The following is an 18,500-nucleotide window of genomic DNA, read 5'->3' on the forward strand; positions in this document are numbered from 1 at the left end:
TAATTTTGCAAGGCTCTTTTCTACTACTGTTGCTTCCTCCTTCTTTTTCTCCTATCCTTTCTATCTTATCTTTGGCTTTAACCCGCTGCATGCCAGCGCCATTTTAAAATGATCTGATGAAAATCAGCAGTCAATGCCAGAGCCTTTTTAAAATGGTTTTAAATTAAAACATTCACATTGACAGCATTTTTCAAGATTCACTGGTAAAAATTGGCAGGCATGTATGTCAACTGTTCCTCTACCATGCCTCAGGTGGTCATGGCCATACACCCACTCGTTCCCCCCCCCTCACGCTCACTCGCCTCACTCTGCCTGTGTGCCTCACCCAGTGCTGTACATAGTAAAGACACGTTGTAAATATTATCACGTAAGTGTAGGGACTATACATAGTGAAATCAAGCTGTAAATATTTTCTTGTAAGTATAAGGACTATACATAGTGATATCAAGTTGTAAATACCTTCTTGTAAGTGCCAGGACTGTACATAGTGAAGTCAGGTTGTAGCCTACCTAACTTCAAGTGTAAGACAGTGCATTCACAGTGAGACAGACACGCAAATTGTGACAGATGTTGAAGTAATAAGTAATCAGAAAAGTGTACTGAACACTGCTATACCTTCCCAGCATAAATACCTGAGTCTACCTTACATAGAAAACGGCTTTCTCTCACCTACGTGGCGAGCTTGAGAAATCTGGAATACCTGTATACGAGTATGCAGGACTCAATAAAACCCATTTCCGAGCTTCGGTGAGTATTTTAATGGTAAAATTCGTTGTTGTCACATCAAAATCTACCATATTAGCCCCCAAAAATAGGTAAAAAAATGGCTGGCACGGAGGCAACCCATAGGGCTAAAAATAGCTGGCACATGGCGGGTTTAATAGAGTGGAATTTTCCACATTCACCAAAATTATCATCAATGACTCTTAGCAAGTTGCAACAGGAATGATTAGGGTGTGCCTGAGGGCTATTGGCCTAGTCAATTGTAGGGATCATGGTGGTTCGGCACCACCCCAGTGTGTGGACCTCTGCAGAGGCGGAACTGGTGCTGTGCTGTTTTTTTTTTTATGCTAGGAAGAAGGAACCAAAGGCCACGAGCCCGCAATAACTGTTTCTAACAAGAGAAAAACAAAATACAAGAGAGAGAGCCAAATTCAAGATCCGACCATTTCGAGATGCCTGGACACACTGCGTTTGAAAGACTGGAGATCATAGCTAGCAGGAAATACAGACAGAAGGAGATAGTTCCAGAGCTGACTTGTTGCATAAATGAAGGACTGGGAGTAACGGTTAACTCTTGCATTAGAGAATTGGACAGAGAAGGGATGAGAGTTTGCTGCTAGACAGGTGCAATGTGCCCTTCATAGTGGTGGAGCAATGCAAGCAGACAGTTCAGAGGAGCAAAGAACATTGAAGTAGCGATAGAAAAGAAATAAAGATGCAACAGTGCGGTGAAGAGACAGGTTGAAGGGAGCCAGTAAGAGGAGGAGAGTTCTATCTATTTATCTATTGCCAGATGCCATAATCCCATAAGGGGTGGCCATTGGACTTTGAGTTATTTGTTTTAGGGGGAGGGGCACTAACCCTCCACCAACTCACTTACTGACACATAGGGAGCACATATGGTTTGGTTATGTGGTTATCACCCAGTGCTGTATAAGGTTTCTTGGCTTACAGGAAACCATTTGGCTTGTCATTCAATGTAAAGCCACCTAGGAGGAGAGTTAATGAGATGAAAAGTCTTTGACTTCACCCTATTGTGAAGAGCTGTATGTGGGGAGCCTCTCCACACGTGAGAGTTGTACTCCACACAGGGGCGGATAAAACCCGTGTATAGAGTTAACAATTGTGCAGAGGTAAAGAAGGAACAGAGTCGGCTTAGCACACCTAATCTCTTGGAAGCAGATTTTACAAGAGATGTAATATGATCTTTCCAAGATAAGTCCCGAGTGAATGAAACCCCAAGCATGTTCAAGGATGATGCAGGATTAAGCTGGATATTATTAAACATTAATGGGTACGCCTGTGGAAGATTTTGTCAGGTTGATAGGTGTAAGAACTGAGTCTTTGATGTATTAAAAACAAGATTATTTTTACCCCAGTCAGAGATACGAGCCAAGTCAGACATTAGGTGTGCCATAGTCTCATCCCTTGTTTGTTGAAGTAACTGCTGAGATGGACGTTGTGGGAACTGAATGGAAAGGTGAAGGGTGGAGTCATCAGTGTATGAGTAGATAGGGTTAGATGTACAGCTTAGGTCATTGATGAATAAAAGGAAGAGAGTTGATGATAGGGCAGAGCCCTGAGGAACACCACTGTTGATAGATCTAGGAGAAGAACGATGGCCGTCTACAACAGCGGCTATAGAACGACCAGAAAGGAAGCTATAGATGAAGGCATAGATAGAAGGATAGAAACAGTAAGAGAGCAGTTTGTAAATTAAAGGTTTGTGGCAGACTCGATTGAAAGCCTTTGAGATGTCAAGTGCAATGGCAAAGCTTTCGCCAAAGTCCGGAAAGGAGGATGACCAGAGTCTGAAAGGTAGGTGAGAAGATCGCCAGTGGAGCATCCCTGACGGAATCCATACTGACGATCAGAAAGAGGGTTGTGATAGGAAAGATGCTTTAAAATTTTTCTATTAAGAATTGATAAGAATGTTAAAGTAATTGGACGATAGTTAGAGGGTTCGGAATGGTCACCCTTCACTGGGACTGGCTGAATGAGAGCAAGCTTCCAACAAAAAAGAAAGGTACAAGTTGATAGACAAAGGCGAAAGAGTTTGCTAGGCATGGTTTAAGCACAGAAGCACAGTTCTTGAGAATAACGGGAGGGACTCCATCAGGCCCAATATGCCTTGTTAGTACTGAGGCCTGTGATGGCAGAAAATACATCAGCTGAAGAATTTTTAATGTCAGCCATGAGGAAGTCAGGGGGGGGGGGAGTGATGGAGGAACAGCACCGGAATCATCTAGGGTGGAATTGGAGGACAGAGTCTGAGCGAAGAGATTTGCTTTATCAGTAGAAGAGATAGCTACAGAACCATCAGAGTGGAAAACAGGAGGGAAGGATGATGAGATAAAGGTATTAGAAAGGGTTTTGGCAAGGTGCCAGAAGGAGCAGTTAGATTTCGAGTTGGAAAGCTGAGAGCATTTAGTATGGATGAAATTATTTTTAGCAGAGCAAAGAACAGACTTAGGATGATTCCGGGCAGAAACGTAAAAATAATGTGATTCAGGGGTGGGTTGGCTCCAGTACCTTTTATAGGCCCTATCCTTGTTGCGAACAGCATTAGAACAAGCGTGATTAAACTAAGTCTTTCTTGCATTAGTCAAAGGATATGGGAAAGGAACGTATGCTTCCATGCCCGAGAGAATAACCTCCGTAATGCGCATGGCACACTCAGATGGCTCCCAGCCATGGAAGCAATAATCATTCCATGGAAAATCCATGAAAGTACTGCCTAAGGGCCTCCCAATCTGCAGCTCCGAAGTGCCATAGACGAAGTTTCTTTGGAGGGTCCACAGGCCGTACCAGAGCGATAGGATAGGTTAAGGTAATATGGTTGTGATTGGAGGAGCCCAACTGAGAAAAAAGATTAATTGTGTAAACAGAAGGATTAGTTGTAGGGAAGAGGTCAAGTATGTTGGAGCTCTCTCCAAGGCAGTCAAGGATACGTGTAGGGTGCTGTACAAGCTGCTCTAGGTCACTAAGGAGAGAAAAGATGTAGGCTTGTTCCCCAGGTGGATCAGTGAAAGGAGAGGAGAGCCAAAGGTGGTGGTGATCATTGAAATATCCTAGAATGGAGATTTCAGAGAAAGGAGAAATGGATAGAATGTGTTCCATCGTAGAAGTAAGGTAGTCGAAAAATTTGTGATAGTCAGTAGAATTAGGGGATAAGTAAACAGAGCTGCTGCTTTCAGATCCGGGAGTGCTGTTGCCTAATGGTAGGACTCTGGCCAACAGCTGGTTGACCATCATTTCTGGGAGACTGCACTCCAACACAGTGTTGCTCTCCCTTCTTGGGTAGGGCAGGGAGTGCATGCTTTGAGCTTGGCCCCTACTTAGGTTGTTGGCTGGGCCTCTGGACTCCAGTTTCCACCCAATCCTTTCTTTTCAACAATCATGTTGAGCTTTTTCCTTCCCAAAGAAAACTATAGAAATTGTATGTGGTTCCCTCTCCTGGTCTCTTCCTGATACTTCTCTGGCTCTTTTCACTATTTCTTACTCTGTTTTAGCCTGCTTAACTACGCCATCTCCCACCTCACAGTCCCTTCCATGTACAACTCTATCCACCTGTTCATCTTCTACAGTAACTTTTAAGCCTTATCTGCCATCACCTCCTCCTCCAACTACCCTTTCTGTTTCTTCGGCTTCCTTGTCCCGTTTTCATACTTTCTGATTCACCAACCCTGTCTTGACCACCTCTCTTTTTGGACTCCAGACCTGGTCTCAGTATTTTAACTTAAGTTCCCAAACAGATGGCCTCTCACTTCACCTCTCAGTGTTGCGGTAGGTAGGCTTAAATATTAAATTCTCTGTATGCTCCAGGGGCTACTGTCCTTTCAAAGTACAAAATGCAGCTCAAGCAGAAAAAGTCACATCTTTAGTTGACCCTTCCGGCATTCCTGTCTCAGTCTCTCCAGATGTACAATTAAATCAGCCACAGGCATGGTGCATCTTCCCTCTTTCTTGTCTTTTGGCAGCAGAAACTTTACAGACTGCTCAGACGATATCAGACTCATTCTCTCTGAATAAAGCCACCAGATTCTTTCAGTTCATATTTACACAGTCTCTCCCCGAGGATGCTGCTAACGACCAACCAACATTGCCAAGACTGTTTTAAATCTTGTGATCTTCTCCGTTATCATCGGAGGCACAGTCCTCTCTGTTAAAGAATACATTCCTTCCCCTTGTCAAAGCACTTCCTGCTGGCGTTCTGGCCACCCAGCAAAATACTGCCGATCACAGGCTGTTTGCCCTAGTTGTTCACAAGCTGGACACTGCATCCACATGTGTATTGACCTTCCAGTATTGCCTGAACTGTGAAGGGCATCACACAGCCTCCTACAGAAAATACCCCACTTACATTTTTGAGGGTGAAGTGTCCCATATCCCATGGAAAACAGGATTTACTCTCCGAGAAGCCCGTGGACAAGCACGCAGCTTGTGGCACTACCCTGGCATCTCATATGCCCACTTGGCCCGACCCACTCCTATATCACAGGTTTCCAACTCATACATTCTCTACGTCTGTCCCTCTCTCATATTATTTTTCTGCTCTTGCCTCTCTTCTTGGTTCCCCTTCTTTTCCCCCCCTCGTGTTAGTTCTGCTCCCTCTACCCCATCTCCTTCCCACACAGCTTACTTCCCTTCTCCCTCACCACCTTCTTCCCGAGCTAACAAATGTAAACGTGCCTTTTTATCCTCTCCATCTCATATTCCTGGTCTCTTTCCCTCTTCCTCTGCTGCCCAGCCTATCCAGTGTTCCCCCCTCCTCCAAACAACAACGCCATAATGCTATTTCACCAGCTAGCACTCAACCTTTGTCCTCTCGTATGGAAGCAAAATCCCTGCAAAGTATCATCAATTACCTTCACCGTACCTCTTCGTTGACCACCCTTGTCACTGCAGAAATACATCCCCCCTCCCCCGTTCCCCACTCCATCCTACTCCCATTCCTCCTACCTCTCCTGAACCTTCCCCTCCCATTCTTTCTACCTCTCTTGCGCCTCCTCTTCCGACCACCCGCCTCCTCCATGATCACTGTCTTCCCTGAACACTTTCGTTCTCAATTTACCTACGCCTTTTGGAGACTCACTCCATCAACGTTGTAAACAATATCTGCGTTCCTCCCACACTTGATTCTCCATAGTCATGCCACTCCTTCAAATTACTATTAAAGGCTTGCATACCCATCATACGGATCTTCGTTTTCTTATTTCCTCCCCTAATCCTCTTCTTATCTCTCTTCTTGAAACTTTTCTTCATACTTCCCCGGTTCCTATTCCTGGCTATACTTTTCTTGGATCCATTCCTTCATATGACACTGCCCTCCTTATCCACAATAATGTCCCCTTTGAACCTTTTTCTATTCCTTCTTCTGTACATCATATTTCTGCTCGTGTCATTCTCCGCCAGTTAATTACTGTTAGTTCTCTGCTTTCTCTCCTTTATCCCTCTTGATTTTCCTAACTTTGTCTTGTTCCTTCATATCCTTCCTCCTCCTATTCTTCTTGGTGACTTCAATTGCTGGCATTCCCTGTTGACGCTGTGATCACCACTGGGGGATGCTTATTAGAAGAGTTTTTTCTCGAGAACTGTTTACCCCTAACACTTGCACCCCTACTCACTTTGATCTACGTATTCATTCCCTCTCATGTTTGGATCTGCCCTTTTGCTCACCTTAAATTTCTCTGAATTTTCATTGGTCAATATTAAAAGACAAAAAAATGGGAGAAATGACGTTCCCCCAAGCTAGACCCTGTATTGGATCATACATCCCCACTAGGTTACAGGAGCGCACTACTACTCCCGGCACGGCAGTCCCAGGCGAGGCTCGAACTCGCAATCACCCGATTACGAGCTTGATGCTCAACCATTGAGCCATCGTGCCCCCTATTAAAAGACAATCTTTTTATTGATCACTTCCCCGTCCAACTCTCTCTTGCCTCCTACTGCCCTCTCCCTCGTCCCTCCTGCTTGCAGTTCCCCTACTGTGTCCCCTCTTGCTGCTTCATCTTTCCTCTTTTTCATCTCCACATGATATGTTGTCTTCTTCCTTGCCCTGTTTAAGTGCTACTCTCTCCACCATTTCTCGTGATACACGACCGTCTACTGCCAAACGTGTTCCCTGGTGGACTCCTACTTTTTTGCGATCTCTCCATGTGAAACGTGCGGCCTGAAAAAGTTTTCGTCGTAAACAGCCCACCACTGATCGGATTCGTGGTCTCCTCATTTTTCGCCGAGCTTCCACTGCCTTCCATCGTACCATCCGTCAGGCTAAACATGCTGGAGATATATCCTGTTTCTGTAAATACACCTGTTGCAGCAGTTTGAGTCAGACTTCATAGAACATCAAATATATCCCACCCCATCCCCCCGTTTCTTAATACTGATGGTCGGTCTGTGGCTGATGCTTGCTTAGCTGCGTATGCTTTGGGTAATTATTTTAGTCTTAATAATAGTGGGTCTCATCTCGTTCCAGAATTTCTACCTATCTATCTCTCTATTGACAGACGCCTTAATCCAGTACGGGGTGGCCACAAACAAATCGCCTCCACGTCGCCCTGTCCCCCGCCATTTCACTGCCCTGCTCCCAACTCACACTCCCCTCTCTCATATACCTCTCCACTCCATCCCTCCATCTCATCCTCGGCCTCCCCCTCCCTCTCCCCCCCTCCACCTCACTCACATACACTCTTCTCGTCAGTCTCTCACCCTTCCTCCTCTCCACATGGCCAAACCACCTCAGCGTGTTCCTTCTAACGCTTCCTATCACATCCACATCATAACGCTCCTTTATATCCTCATTTGTCAGCCTGTCTCTCCATGTGACTCCACAGGCTCCTCTTAAATAACTCATTTCCACTGCTCTCACTCTTGACTTGTGTCCTTCCAACAACGTCCAAGCTTCACTTCCATACGTAAGAGTTGGTATCACAATACTGTCATGTAGTAACTTTTTCACTTCCATGCTCACTTCCCTGCTTCTTATCACTGCTTTCAAGGAACCAGCAACCTTTTTTCCTTGTACCCTTTTAAGCACATCACCCTCCATTCTTCCATCCTTACTCATCACACTACCCGAGTACTTAAACGTACTCACATTTTCCAATTCCTCACCATCCAACCTCACTGTACATTCACTGACTTCACCTCTCTCAAAGACCATCACTTTACTCTTCCCTACATTCACCTTTAGATTCCATTTCTTACATACTCACTCAAACTCATCCACCAAGCCTTGCAGCTCCCCTTCGTCTTCACTCAATAACACAGTATCATCTGCAAACAACAGTACAGGGAGTTTCCAAACACTACCCTCTCTCACTAGGGCCACTCCAACATCCACTGCCCTATCTTGTATCTCTTTTATTACCCCATCCATGTACAGACTGAACAACCATGGAGACATAACGCATCACTGCTTCAACCCAACCTTCAAAGAGAAAAATTCACTCGGTTCACCATCCACACGCACTGCAGCCTTAGCACCATCGTGCATACTCTTCACAGCATTCAACAACTTCCCATCAACTCCATGTATGCTTAATACTTTCCACAATCCTTGTCTATCCACTCTTTCATACGATTTCTCCAAATCCATTAAGGCCACATACAACTTCTTTCCTTCCTCTAGAAACTTTTCCACTAAAGATCTAAGAATGAATATTTGATCAACACAATCTCTTCCCTTCCTAAAGCCCCCCTGTTCTTCTCCAACTAATTCCCCGTTATTTCCCTAACTCAGTCAATAAGTATCCTACCATACACTTTTCCTATTACACTAAGAAGACAAATGCCCCTATGATTACCACACATCTTCTTTTTCCCCTTTTCCTTTGTACAGGTGAATAATTATACCCGACTTCCAATCCTCTGGGACTCTATCTTCCTCCCAGGCCAATCAGCACATCTTCCACATCCATTCTACTACTATCTCTTCCCCATGCTTCAGCATTCCACCACACACTCCATCAATTCATGGGGCTTTCCCCGATGTGACTTTCTTCATTGCTTCCACAACTTCTATCCTACTGATTTCTTCCTGTCTTCTCACCTCCCTCCTTCTCCCAGCCATTCCCCAGCCACTTATACTCGGATTACTTCCATTCTCTATGTTCAACAATTCCTTAAAGTGTTCTCTCCATCTACTCACTTTTTCTCCTTTTTCCACTAGTAATCTACCATTATTATCTTTCACTCCCCTACTAACTTCACTGCCACCCTGTCTTACTCTCTTCACCTCTTTCCAGAACATTTTTTTACAGTCCCTCCACTTTACACTCTTCCTTCCAAATTCCTCATCCACTCTCTTCTTTCTCTCACTAATCTTTTCACGTCTCTCTTCCTCTCAACATATAACTCTCTCTTCCATCTCTCAGCTTCTTCCACGCCCCTAATTCTCATCCATTCTTTGTATGCCTTCTTCTTTTGTGCCACAGCCTGTCTCACCTCTTCATTCCACCATGCTGTTCCTTGCACCCCCTTCTGTCTTCTCTTCTTCCCACATGCCACATCACATGCTGCACATATTTCTTCTGTGAATATCCTGCACACACCTTCCACGTCCCCCATCTGCTCCAATTCATATTTACGTAATCGTTGCTCCACTTCTCTCTTATATTCTGCCTTTTTCTCATCCTCTTGTAACCTTTCCACTCTCCTTGCAACTACTCCTTCCTCCCGTCCTTCCCATCTTCTATTTCTCCATCTTACTTGGATCTTGATTCTGGCCACCACCACGTAGTGGTCAGAAAGTCCACTCCCCCAACCTCTATAAGCTCTTGCATCCATTACACATCTTCGCATCCTTTCATCCACACACACATAATCAATCATTGCCTTCCTTTCATTCATTTCACCACCCACCCTTCTCATCACTCGCCATGTATACCTGTGGATCATTTTGTGCCTGAAGAGGGTATTGGCTATCACCAACCCCCTCCCGGCACAAATGTCCACTAAAGCATTGCCATTCTCATCTATCGCAGCAGGCACACCCCACTCACCAACTATTCCATCCACCTTCACATTCCTTACTTTACCATTCATATCCAGAATTTCGTTGTCTTAAATCTGATTCTGAATCCGTACCAATTTCTTTTACATTGTCAGCTGAGGGAGCTCTTCATGCTCCCTTCTCTCTACGTGAATTGTCTTCACTTAAATCCTGTAAAAATACAAGTGAAAGTTTTAATGGTTTTCATTACATTGTCAAAACATGTCTCCTCACAAGCCACGTCCTCTCTCTCGGCCCTCTCGAATAAATTTTGGACTGAAGGTTTATTTCCTTATGATTGACACACAGCAATCATCCTCCCGTTTCTTAAAACCAGAAAAACCTGGTCACCATCTACAAGATTACTATCCCATAGCCTTGGCTAGCTGTTAATGTAAATTGCTTAACGGATGGTCAATGCTCATGGGACACCTTAAATCCCGTAATCTTCTTTCCCTCTTACAATTTGGGTGTCGCAAAGCACGCAACAACTTAGATCCTCTCCTCAAACTTGAATATTTTATCCGCTTTGCCTTTTCAACGTCAGTTGGGCACTGCCATTTTGCTTTCAATTCAGAAAAGGCCTTGGATACTGCACCGAGGTATCAAAATCTTAGTTGTCTTCGTTCCCTTATTCTACATGGTAACATACAGTAGGTGTTTTCTGCAAAAATTTTCTTTTCCTCCAAACCTTTCATGTCCAAGACACCACCTTTCCCATGCCTTTCCCCAACATGGTGTCCTCCAAGGCTGCGTCCTTAATACTACCTTTTTTCTTATGACATTTTTTTTTTCTCTACCCACCTGCTGTTTCAGCCTCTCTATATGTGTATGTTGATGTAGCTATTTACGCATGGAGAATCAGATCTGCCTCGTTCTCAATCCCTTCTTCAGTCCGCCATTGATGGTGCCTCCACATGGGCTACTACTAATCGTTTTAGTTTTCCTAAGTCCTATGCAGTAACGTTTACTCGTTTGCTAACCATACCACGGCTTTTCTGTACTTATACGAGTATAACATCTCTCTTTCCTACCGATCCTCTACAATAATTCTTGGACACACATCTGACTTAAGGGTCAGAATTGTTATTGTTTCCCCCAAGCCTTCTACTCATCGTCTCTGCTGCAAACGCTCTCGCCTTTCAAGGGGTGCTGATTGTGTCACACACTATCTTTAGTATGTCCTTACTGTGTTCTGTCCAAACCCGATTTTGGTCGCCAAGTTTATTCTTCTGCTTCCACTCGCACTATTTTATATCCAAATTCTGTTCATTATACTGGTCTTCGTTTAGATATTGGTGTGTTTCAGTAGACTCCCACTACAAGTCTGTGTTGAATCATTTCCCCCCCTCTTATCGTCGTTCTCTTCTCAGTGTTAAGTCCTATACACGTCTCTCAGTTTCGTATAAGTTACTTCGTCCTCCCAGCCTTCTCCAAACTCTTTTCTCTCGGTCTTCCATCTCCTTTTTCCACTCCTCCTTTGGGTCCCCTCCCTTCTTCAGACTAATGATTTTGCCTTTCCACATATTCTTTCACTATGTCCAGTGTCCTTTCCACCTTGGCTTTTGCCTCCTGCTGTGGTCTGCCCTTCTTTTCTCCACTGTTCTAAAGGGTCTTCTTTCCCTATAAACCCTTCACTCCCTTTTTCTAGAACCTATGTCCTGTCACTCTTCTGCCACGCACATCTTTACCGACGGCTCTAAATATTGTCATGTGTTGGGTTTACCGTTGTGTTCCCTGACTCATCCTTCCAAAATACACTTCCTTCTTTAGCAAGTAACTTCACTGCAGAACTGTATGCTATTCTTTTTGCTCTGAAGTCTCTTCTTAGGTTCTCTTCCTTCACCTTTGTTATCTTTTCCGATTCTCTCAGTGCACTCACTTCCTTACACACCACGCATTCTTAACATCACCCAAGTTCAGGAGTAGCTGTTTCGCTTTTGTTTGAAAAAAAAAAAAAAAAAATCACTTCTGCTGGCTTCCTAGCCGTATTGGGATTAATGGTAATGAACAAACTGACTCACTGGCACACACTGCCACTTTCTTTACTAAACCCTTTCTCCACCCCATTCCTGCTTTGTTTCCCCCTTCTAACCAGTCTCTTCCATGATCGCTGGCAATCCCTGTGGAACCAGGAGGTTTACTTCGTAGTGTTAAACCCTCTGTTCTTCCCTGGTACACATCGACCCACCCCAATTGCTGGCGGGAGACCATCCTTGCTCGTCTTCGCTTGGGTCATACCACCCAGACTCACGGCCATTCGATGAGCCATAACCCTCAACTCATCGCTGTAACTGCCATATGACTATCCATCACATTTTTCTTGACAGCTCGTGTACACTCAACAACGTCTCTCAGCTTTACTCTTCCTCACTACGTCGGACCCACAACTTAATTTCCCACATGATTCTCCCACTGTTTCTATTTCCAATATTATTTTTTTTTTAATTGATCTTCATCATACATTTCATATAATTAATTACCTCACTCCCTTCTACCTTAGTGCCATATAGCCATACTCTGGCTTGGTGCCAGCTCTTCAGTATTCCTTCCGTCCTTCCTTCCTCTATTTTTTCTCTATCCTTGTTTTCTAAGCCATAGATTACCCCATTCCTAAGTCTACATCATCTCATTCTTAAGTGGGAAAAAAGGTCAGGATGATATGCAGTACTGTATACAGTGGTTTAACTTGTCAAATAAATATGGTTTTGGATTCAAGCTATGGAGTGCAACTCACAGCTCCAGTTTGATTTGCAGGGACGGAGCAACAAATAAGGCCGTGCCCATGACTACAACACAAAATTTTCTCGCCACAGTCAAGGAAAACACGTGTAAGCATCTCCTATTTGCAGCCCTCCTCTAATCCCACTGCCATCCAAGAGTCGCCCAGTCTTACTCGACACCATGGAAGTGGCAACACATCGCTGTCATCATGTGGCAACGTATCATTGTCATCTGATTACGGCCCTCTGCTCACTACCATACTCAAGCTCCTTTGCCCACACAATGGCTTAGTTCTATTTTTTATCATTATTATTTTTTTTTCATATGCCCAGCACACATGTCTATCACTCCTTATGTTGCTTCGCCCACACAACGGCCGAGTTTTTGATTATCATTTGGCCAGCATACATATCACTGTAACGATACAAACCCTGAAAAGTTTTTTATTTTTTTCATACTGAGGAAGGTCCTAAGTTGGCTAACTGCACACATAACAAGCAAATGCGTACTGTGTTCCAGGTACAACAGCATTACAGTTGTTAATACATGTAACTGTAGAAAAAGCCCATTCCATATAAAAACATATGGCTTTCATTTACTGTATATTCTTTATTCTGGATATTAAGTAGCATACCGATTCTTTGGACAATTTTTGGAACCTTGTTCCATATTCTACACAACCTGAATGTATTCATAGCGGATGGAAACAAACCGATATTTAAACATACATTTGGTATACTGTATGTCCTATTATACACTTATGCTATGTACAGAAAGGCGGCTGAGCTTTCTCTTTGTCAAATAGTATACTAAAATTCAACAGGCACACCTGATTTATACAGGCTGCTGCACTAAATGTTTATTATCCTTATTCACCTAAAATCTGTACTCTGGTCAACAAACAGATAATTTCTAATCACTGGTAATCAACCTAAGTACTATTAATTTCAAAGAATGTAATCTTAAAATTTAAATAATTCCTTATAATCATAATTACTCACCCCATGCAGTATTCGGAGTAGTTTCCATTTCCTTTACCCCAGTAGTAACCCTAAGCTTTGTCCACATACTCGACTCCAAAAAGTATCTTCATCCAATTGTTTAGTGGATTCATAACGCTCTCTCCTTGTTTTACTTTATTACATAGATATTTTTTTTATATATATACTGTGAAATATGCAATTTATCTAATATATAAAAGTCTTTCTTTAAGCAGTGTTAAAGACAGCAGTCGTACACATAATTGTGAAATTATTTGATATATTTTCAACAGTTTCATCTGCAGTTCAAAACCTGAAGATAAAAGTAAATACTTCTTGGAGTGACTATATTTTATGTCTACCGAAGACTCACTTGTTGCCTGATGGTATACTGTAGGTAACAGAGCCACAAGACATCAAGCAGAGTTCAGTTGTGTGCCTTCTTGTTATGGTCATTATTTAAACTGAAGGAATAACAGACTCTGTGAGCAAAGTTAAAGAATGCTTAAGAGGAGAAGAGGCAGGAGAAGGGCAGGCAGGGTGAGTGCTGCAGCACCCGAGTTGCACAGAGGGGTGTTACAGAAGCACACTTTCTCCCCGACCAGTCCCATGAAGTCCTTATGTTGACAAATGTTGGGGTAAGTCTCATCTGCACATCCTTGCATGGCATCCCCCAGACCCACTGAGGGAAAAATTCACTGGTTATTATTTCAGCTTCATCCACAAATACCGGTACAATAGCTAATTTATAAATCAAACCTATACTAAACAACTGCCAAGTACACAACATCAACACACACAATGTGATAACCCCTTCACTCAAGACATCTCTCCCAAGTTGAATAAAACTGGATGACATTAGTGTGAATAAAACATACCAATACCAACGAGGTTGCTGGTAGAATTGCAGTATGTCCAGATTATAGCTATTTTTTATTTATTTATTTATTTTTAAATAGAAAATAGAAAACTTACTCAAGTGACCTGCCACAACATAGCAGGATCCATGGAAACAAAACTGCCAAGATGTGTAGTCACTACCAGGCTGATGAGTGTAACACAACCATCCGTCAGCTGTAAGTAGTAGGCAAGATAAATACGTTAAATCAAGCAAGTAAACTATAGTACTACAAAAGATTTAGTTTAATATCTGTACTGTACAGAATATTCTGCGATTGTGTATGCTCTTCCCTTTACAGATCTTTAGAACAGAGACTACACAGTGCATAGTTATTCCTCTTGTGCTTCAATAAAATTTACTTGTTCTTCCTGACAAGCATGGTGTTTTTTATTTCTAAATTTTTTCCTGCAGGCTTAACCGGATGCTGTGGTGGTGGGGGTGAGCCTTCCTCTTTTTTTTATCCTTTTCTCTTACATGTTGACTAGGTCTTAGGAGAATTCGCCTTTTTTCCAGCAAATAACCTCGTCATGGGTCAACAGGACACACACACACACACACACACACACACACACATGCACCAGCGCGCGCGCGCACACACACACGCGCGCACACACACGCACGGACGCACAAGCGCGCGCACACACACACACACACACACACACACACGGACGCACAAGCGCGCGCACACACACACACACACACACGCACACACACACGCACGCACGCACGCACGCACACACGCACGCGCACACACACACACACACACACACACACACACACACACACACACACACACACACACACACACACACACACACACACGCACGCACGCACACACACACACACGCACGCACGCACGCACGCACAGACAGACACACACACACACAAATACAGTACATACATAGACACATACATACATACAGACACACACATATACAGTATACATACATACAGACAGACAGACAGACACACACATACTGTACACACACACATACATACATAGACACATGTACAGACACATACATACATATATACATTCACACACACACACACACACACACACACACACACACACACACACTCAACTCGCCCACTCCATCACTAAACTCGCCCACTCCATCACTCACCCACTAGCCTTACTTTGATATTTGATATTTTATGGAACATGTATCCCCATGGCAGACTCTCTTTTGATAATTTAAACGAAGCCAAGGCTGCAAGAAAGTAAGGCATGTATAAATCAAATTTAGAGGTGGCTTGTATGTAGATTGAAGAAACGTGGAATTGTTTACCGATTTTTTTTTTTTTAATGAGCATTTGCATGGCTGCTACGGTGAAAAATGTTGCTACTCATTTACATGTCTGTTTTGTTCAGTACGTTAATTGAAGAAAACTGATTCCTCGCAAAGGTTGGTGCATGTAAGAGGTATTACCAGGTTTTCCTTGCTGTTTAAGGATGTTCTTTCTTAGAACTCCCTCTACAGTTGAAAAACCTATTGTATGTACGTCTTGACAATAAAGTGGTATACCTGTTTAGGTCCTTCATAGTACGAGTACCTCAGACTGGATGTACAGTACAGTACCTTAACCAATGGCCGTACTTACCTCCTACCATCCTTACTTCCATTCCTCCCATCTTCCCCCAATACTTTTACACCACTTCTGCTCTCATTCGCTTACTTTGGGATTTAACCTGAATTTCTTAATGTACCTGTACTACAGAACTGTTATTTTAAAAAAGCAGCCAATTTGTATGCTCCCTACGACACCACTTCTACTCTACCTACTCTACTTCCACTTCTACTCTATCCTAGCTTGGACCATATCTGTCTGATGTAAATATTCATACCCGTATGTCTTGTAATAAAATTAAGTAAAGGATACGAGACTTTTCATAGTGCTATAAGCTGAAATATGTGAATGTAAGTTGGTAATGGAGACTTAAGCAAACGTCTGTCATCAGCATACATTCACCCTGGAAATAATGACTCAGTTAGGCTAAGGCCTAAAGTCTCAAAATACTTACCTAGCTGAATCTTAAGCATATCAACAGCTTTAGCGTTAGCTACTGTCGCTGGTTGTTCCACTAGGCTAACATTCAGACAGTTTTCCCTGTACTGATGTTCCATCTTTTGAGTTTCATTCATTATTTCTTGTCACAATATCATACTGTATTTCGAAAAAATTATATCTAACATCGCCAAATTTGTTGAAGACCTTTAAATACATTTACTTGATCCCCTCTGGTTCGTCATTTTTTTTTTTTTTTTTTTTTTTTTTTTTTACATATCAGATTTCTGTAGTCGCTCTTCACCGGCTAAATTTCGCAGCAATGGGATGATTTTTGCTGCTCCTCGCTGTGCCATCTAGAGTTTATCCTCGTCCATAATATGATTCGGGGACCACTTCCGCACACAGTATTCTTGGTGTGGTGTAACTAATGGCACATTATACTTAGAAATTACATTGGGCGTTTTATGATCAAATTTATGATGAAAGAATTTTGTTGATCTTCTTACTGGCTGCTATACACTGTTTGGAGTTTTTGAGGTAGTCACTGGAAACTCCTAAATCCTTCTCGTCCTTTATGTCCACCAGTAAACATGCGGTATTCATATTTAATGTTTTAGTCGCCAAAATTTATTACCTTACATTTATCTACATTTCATCTGCTGTTTTCATTTAATTATTGTAATTTTTCCAGGTAGTTTTGTATAGATTCAGTCTGCTTTCGTAATTATTTTGCCTCCAATCTTCGTGTCCTCTGCAAATTTCGCTACCTCAGAAAGGAGTCCATTTCCTACAGCACTGATGCAGCAAAAAGAACTGGTCCTAGAAATGACCCTTGAGTAACGCCGCTCGTTACTCCTAGTTAATCTGATGATTCTCCAGTTATCACGACACGATGTTTGCTATTTTTTAACCAATCACCAAGCCATGAACGTATTTTGTTGTAGAGGCCGTGGGCTTCTAGTGTTTAAAGTAGTACAAGATGGGGGACATTATGAAACTTTCTGGAAATCTGTGTAAATGATATCCGACGGTATTTTTGAGTTTCAGTTATCACATGTTCGTCAAAAAATGTTAGGCAGATTTGGATGGCATGGTCCAAGAAACCCGTGCTGCTAATATTTTATAAGATCATGCTGAATAAGGAACACGTTAATTTATCTCTAAAAAATTTGTCCAAAATATCGCAAAGTACTGTTTGGATCATTGGGCGGTTATTTATTTTTTTTTTAATCGCCCTTTTAATTATACATATATTCACATGTTTCCAATGTTTAGGTATTCTATATTGATTATTAACTGAATATTTTAGTTACAGAAAACGCTAACTCTGCAACATTCACGCAGTATGAGAGTAGACTTCAGTTCATTTATTTAAGTAGATTTTCTTATTGTAACTTAAAACTTCATGTCCTGGAACTTCGTTGACTGATTAGTTATTTTCTGGTCCTAAAACCAATTTAGGGATGTGAATGTTTACGCAATTTTCTTTTGTGAAAACACTGAATCATTCGGTACCTTTGCTATCGTTTGGTTGGCGTGGACAAGATTGACTTTCAAGGGTCTATGTTATTTTTTCTTACTCCTCACATAATGAAGAAAAATATTTTTGGGTTTGCTTTACGAAAAATTTTCGTCTCGTAGTTTCGTTTAGTCTTCCGAATAATTTTCATACACTGCCGCTGTTATTTAAAATATACGGTAGATATCGTGATTTACTGTACGATTGTATTTTTTGTATGTCCTTCTCTTGCGATCAATGATTTCTTCAAGGTTCTTGGACATCCAGCCAGATTAATTTGGGTCATCGTTTCTTCGCATAATTCTGTATTTTTTTTTTCTTTTTTCGTCCTATAGACATCAATCTCTTAGTGAATATTTTCCACATTTCTTCGACATTATCCAAATGTAGCAACAATCCTGTTGGCGTAATAATAATCCAGTCGGTGTTGGCAATTTCGCTTCTCATATCGAAATTAGCTTATCTAAAAGTAGGAATAAAGAGACCATTTGTGCTAGTCTTTCAGTTTACTCGTTAATTTCAAGTCTGATATGATCGCTGTTGCAAAAGTTTCACTGTAATCACACAGGTTTATTAGTTCACTGTCTGTCGCTAGGACATGGTCGACAAGGTCGAATATATCATTACCACTGGTTGACTTGA

General features: G+C 42.3%; 1 protein-coding gene across 2 annotated transcripts in view; it reads right to left on the minus strand.

Annotated features, from left to right (window-relative positions):
* Nucleotides 1-13,046: 13,046 nt before the first annotated feature.
* The window catches only part of LOC145408228 (uncharacterized), a 33,857-nt gene continuing 28,403 nt past the window's right edge, over nt 13,047-18,500 (minus strand). For both annotated transcript variants that reach the window (XM_080278984.1, XM_080278985.1), the window contains exons 3-4: nt 14,401-14,499; nt 13,047-14,107 (exon numbers count right to left, since the gene is read on the minus strand). In XM_080278984.1, the coding sequence (XP_080135110.1) occupies nt 13,920-14,107; nt 14,401-14,499 (287 nt within the window). In that variant the 3' untranslated portion in view covers nt 13,047-13,919. The remainder of the gene's footprint in view (nt 14,108-14,400; nt 14,500-18,500) is intronic.

This window comes from Coenobita brevimanus, chromosome 76, assembly GCF_032717465.1.
Source record: "Coenobita brevimanus isolate Jiangsu-jjx chromosome 76, ASM3271746v2, whole genome shotgun sequence".
Lineage (NCBI taxonomy): Eukaryota > Metazoa > Arthropoda > Malacostraca > Decapoda > Coenobitidae > Coenobita > Coenobita brevimanus.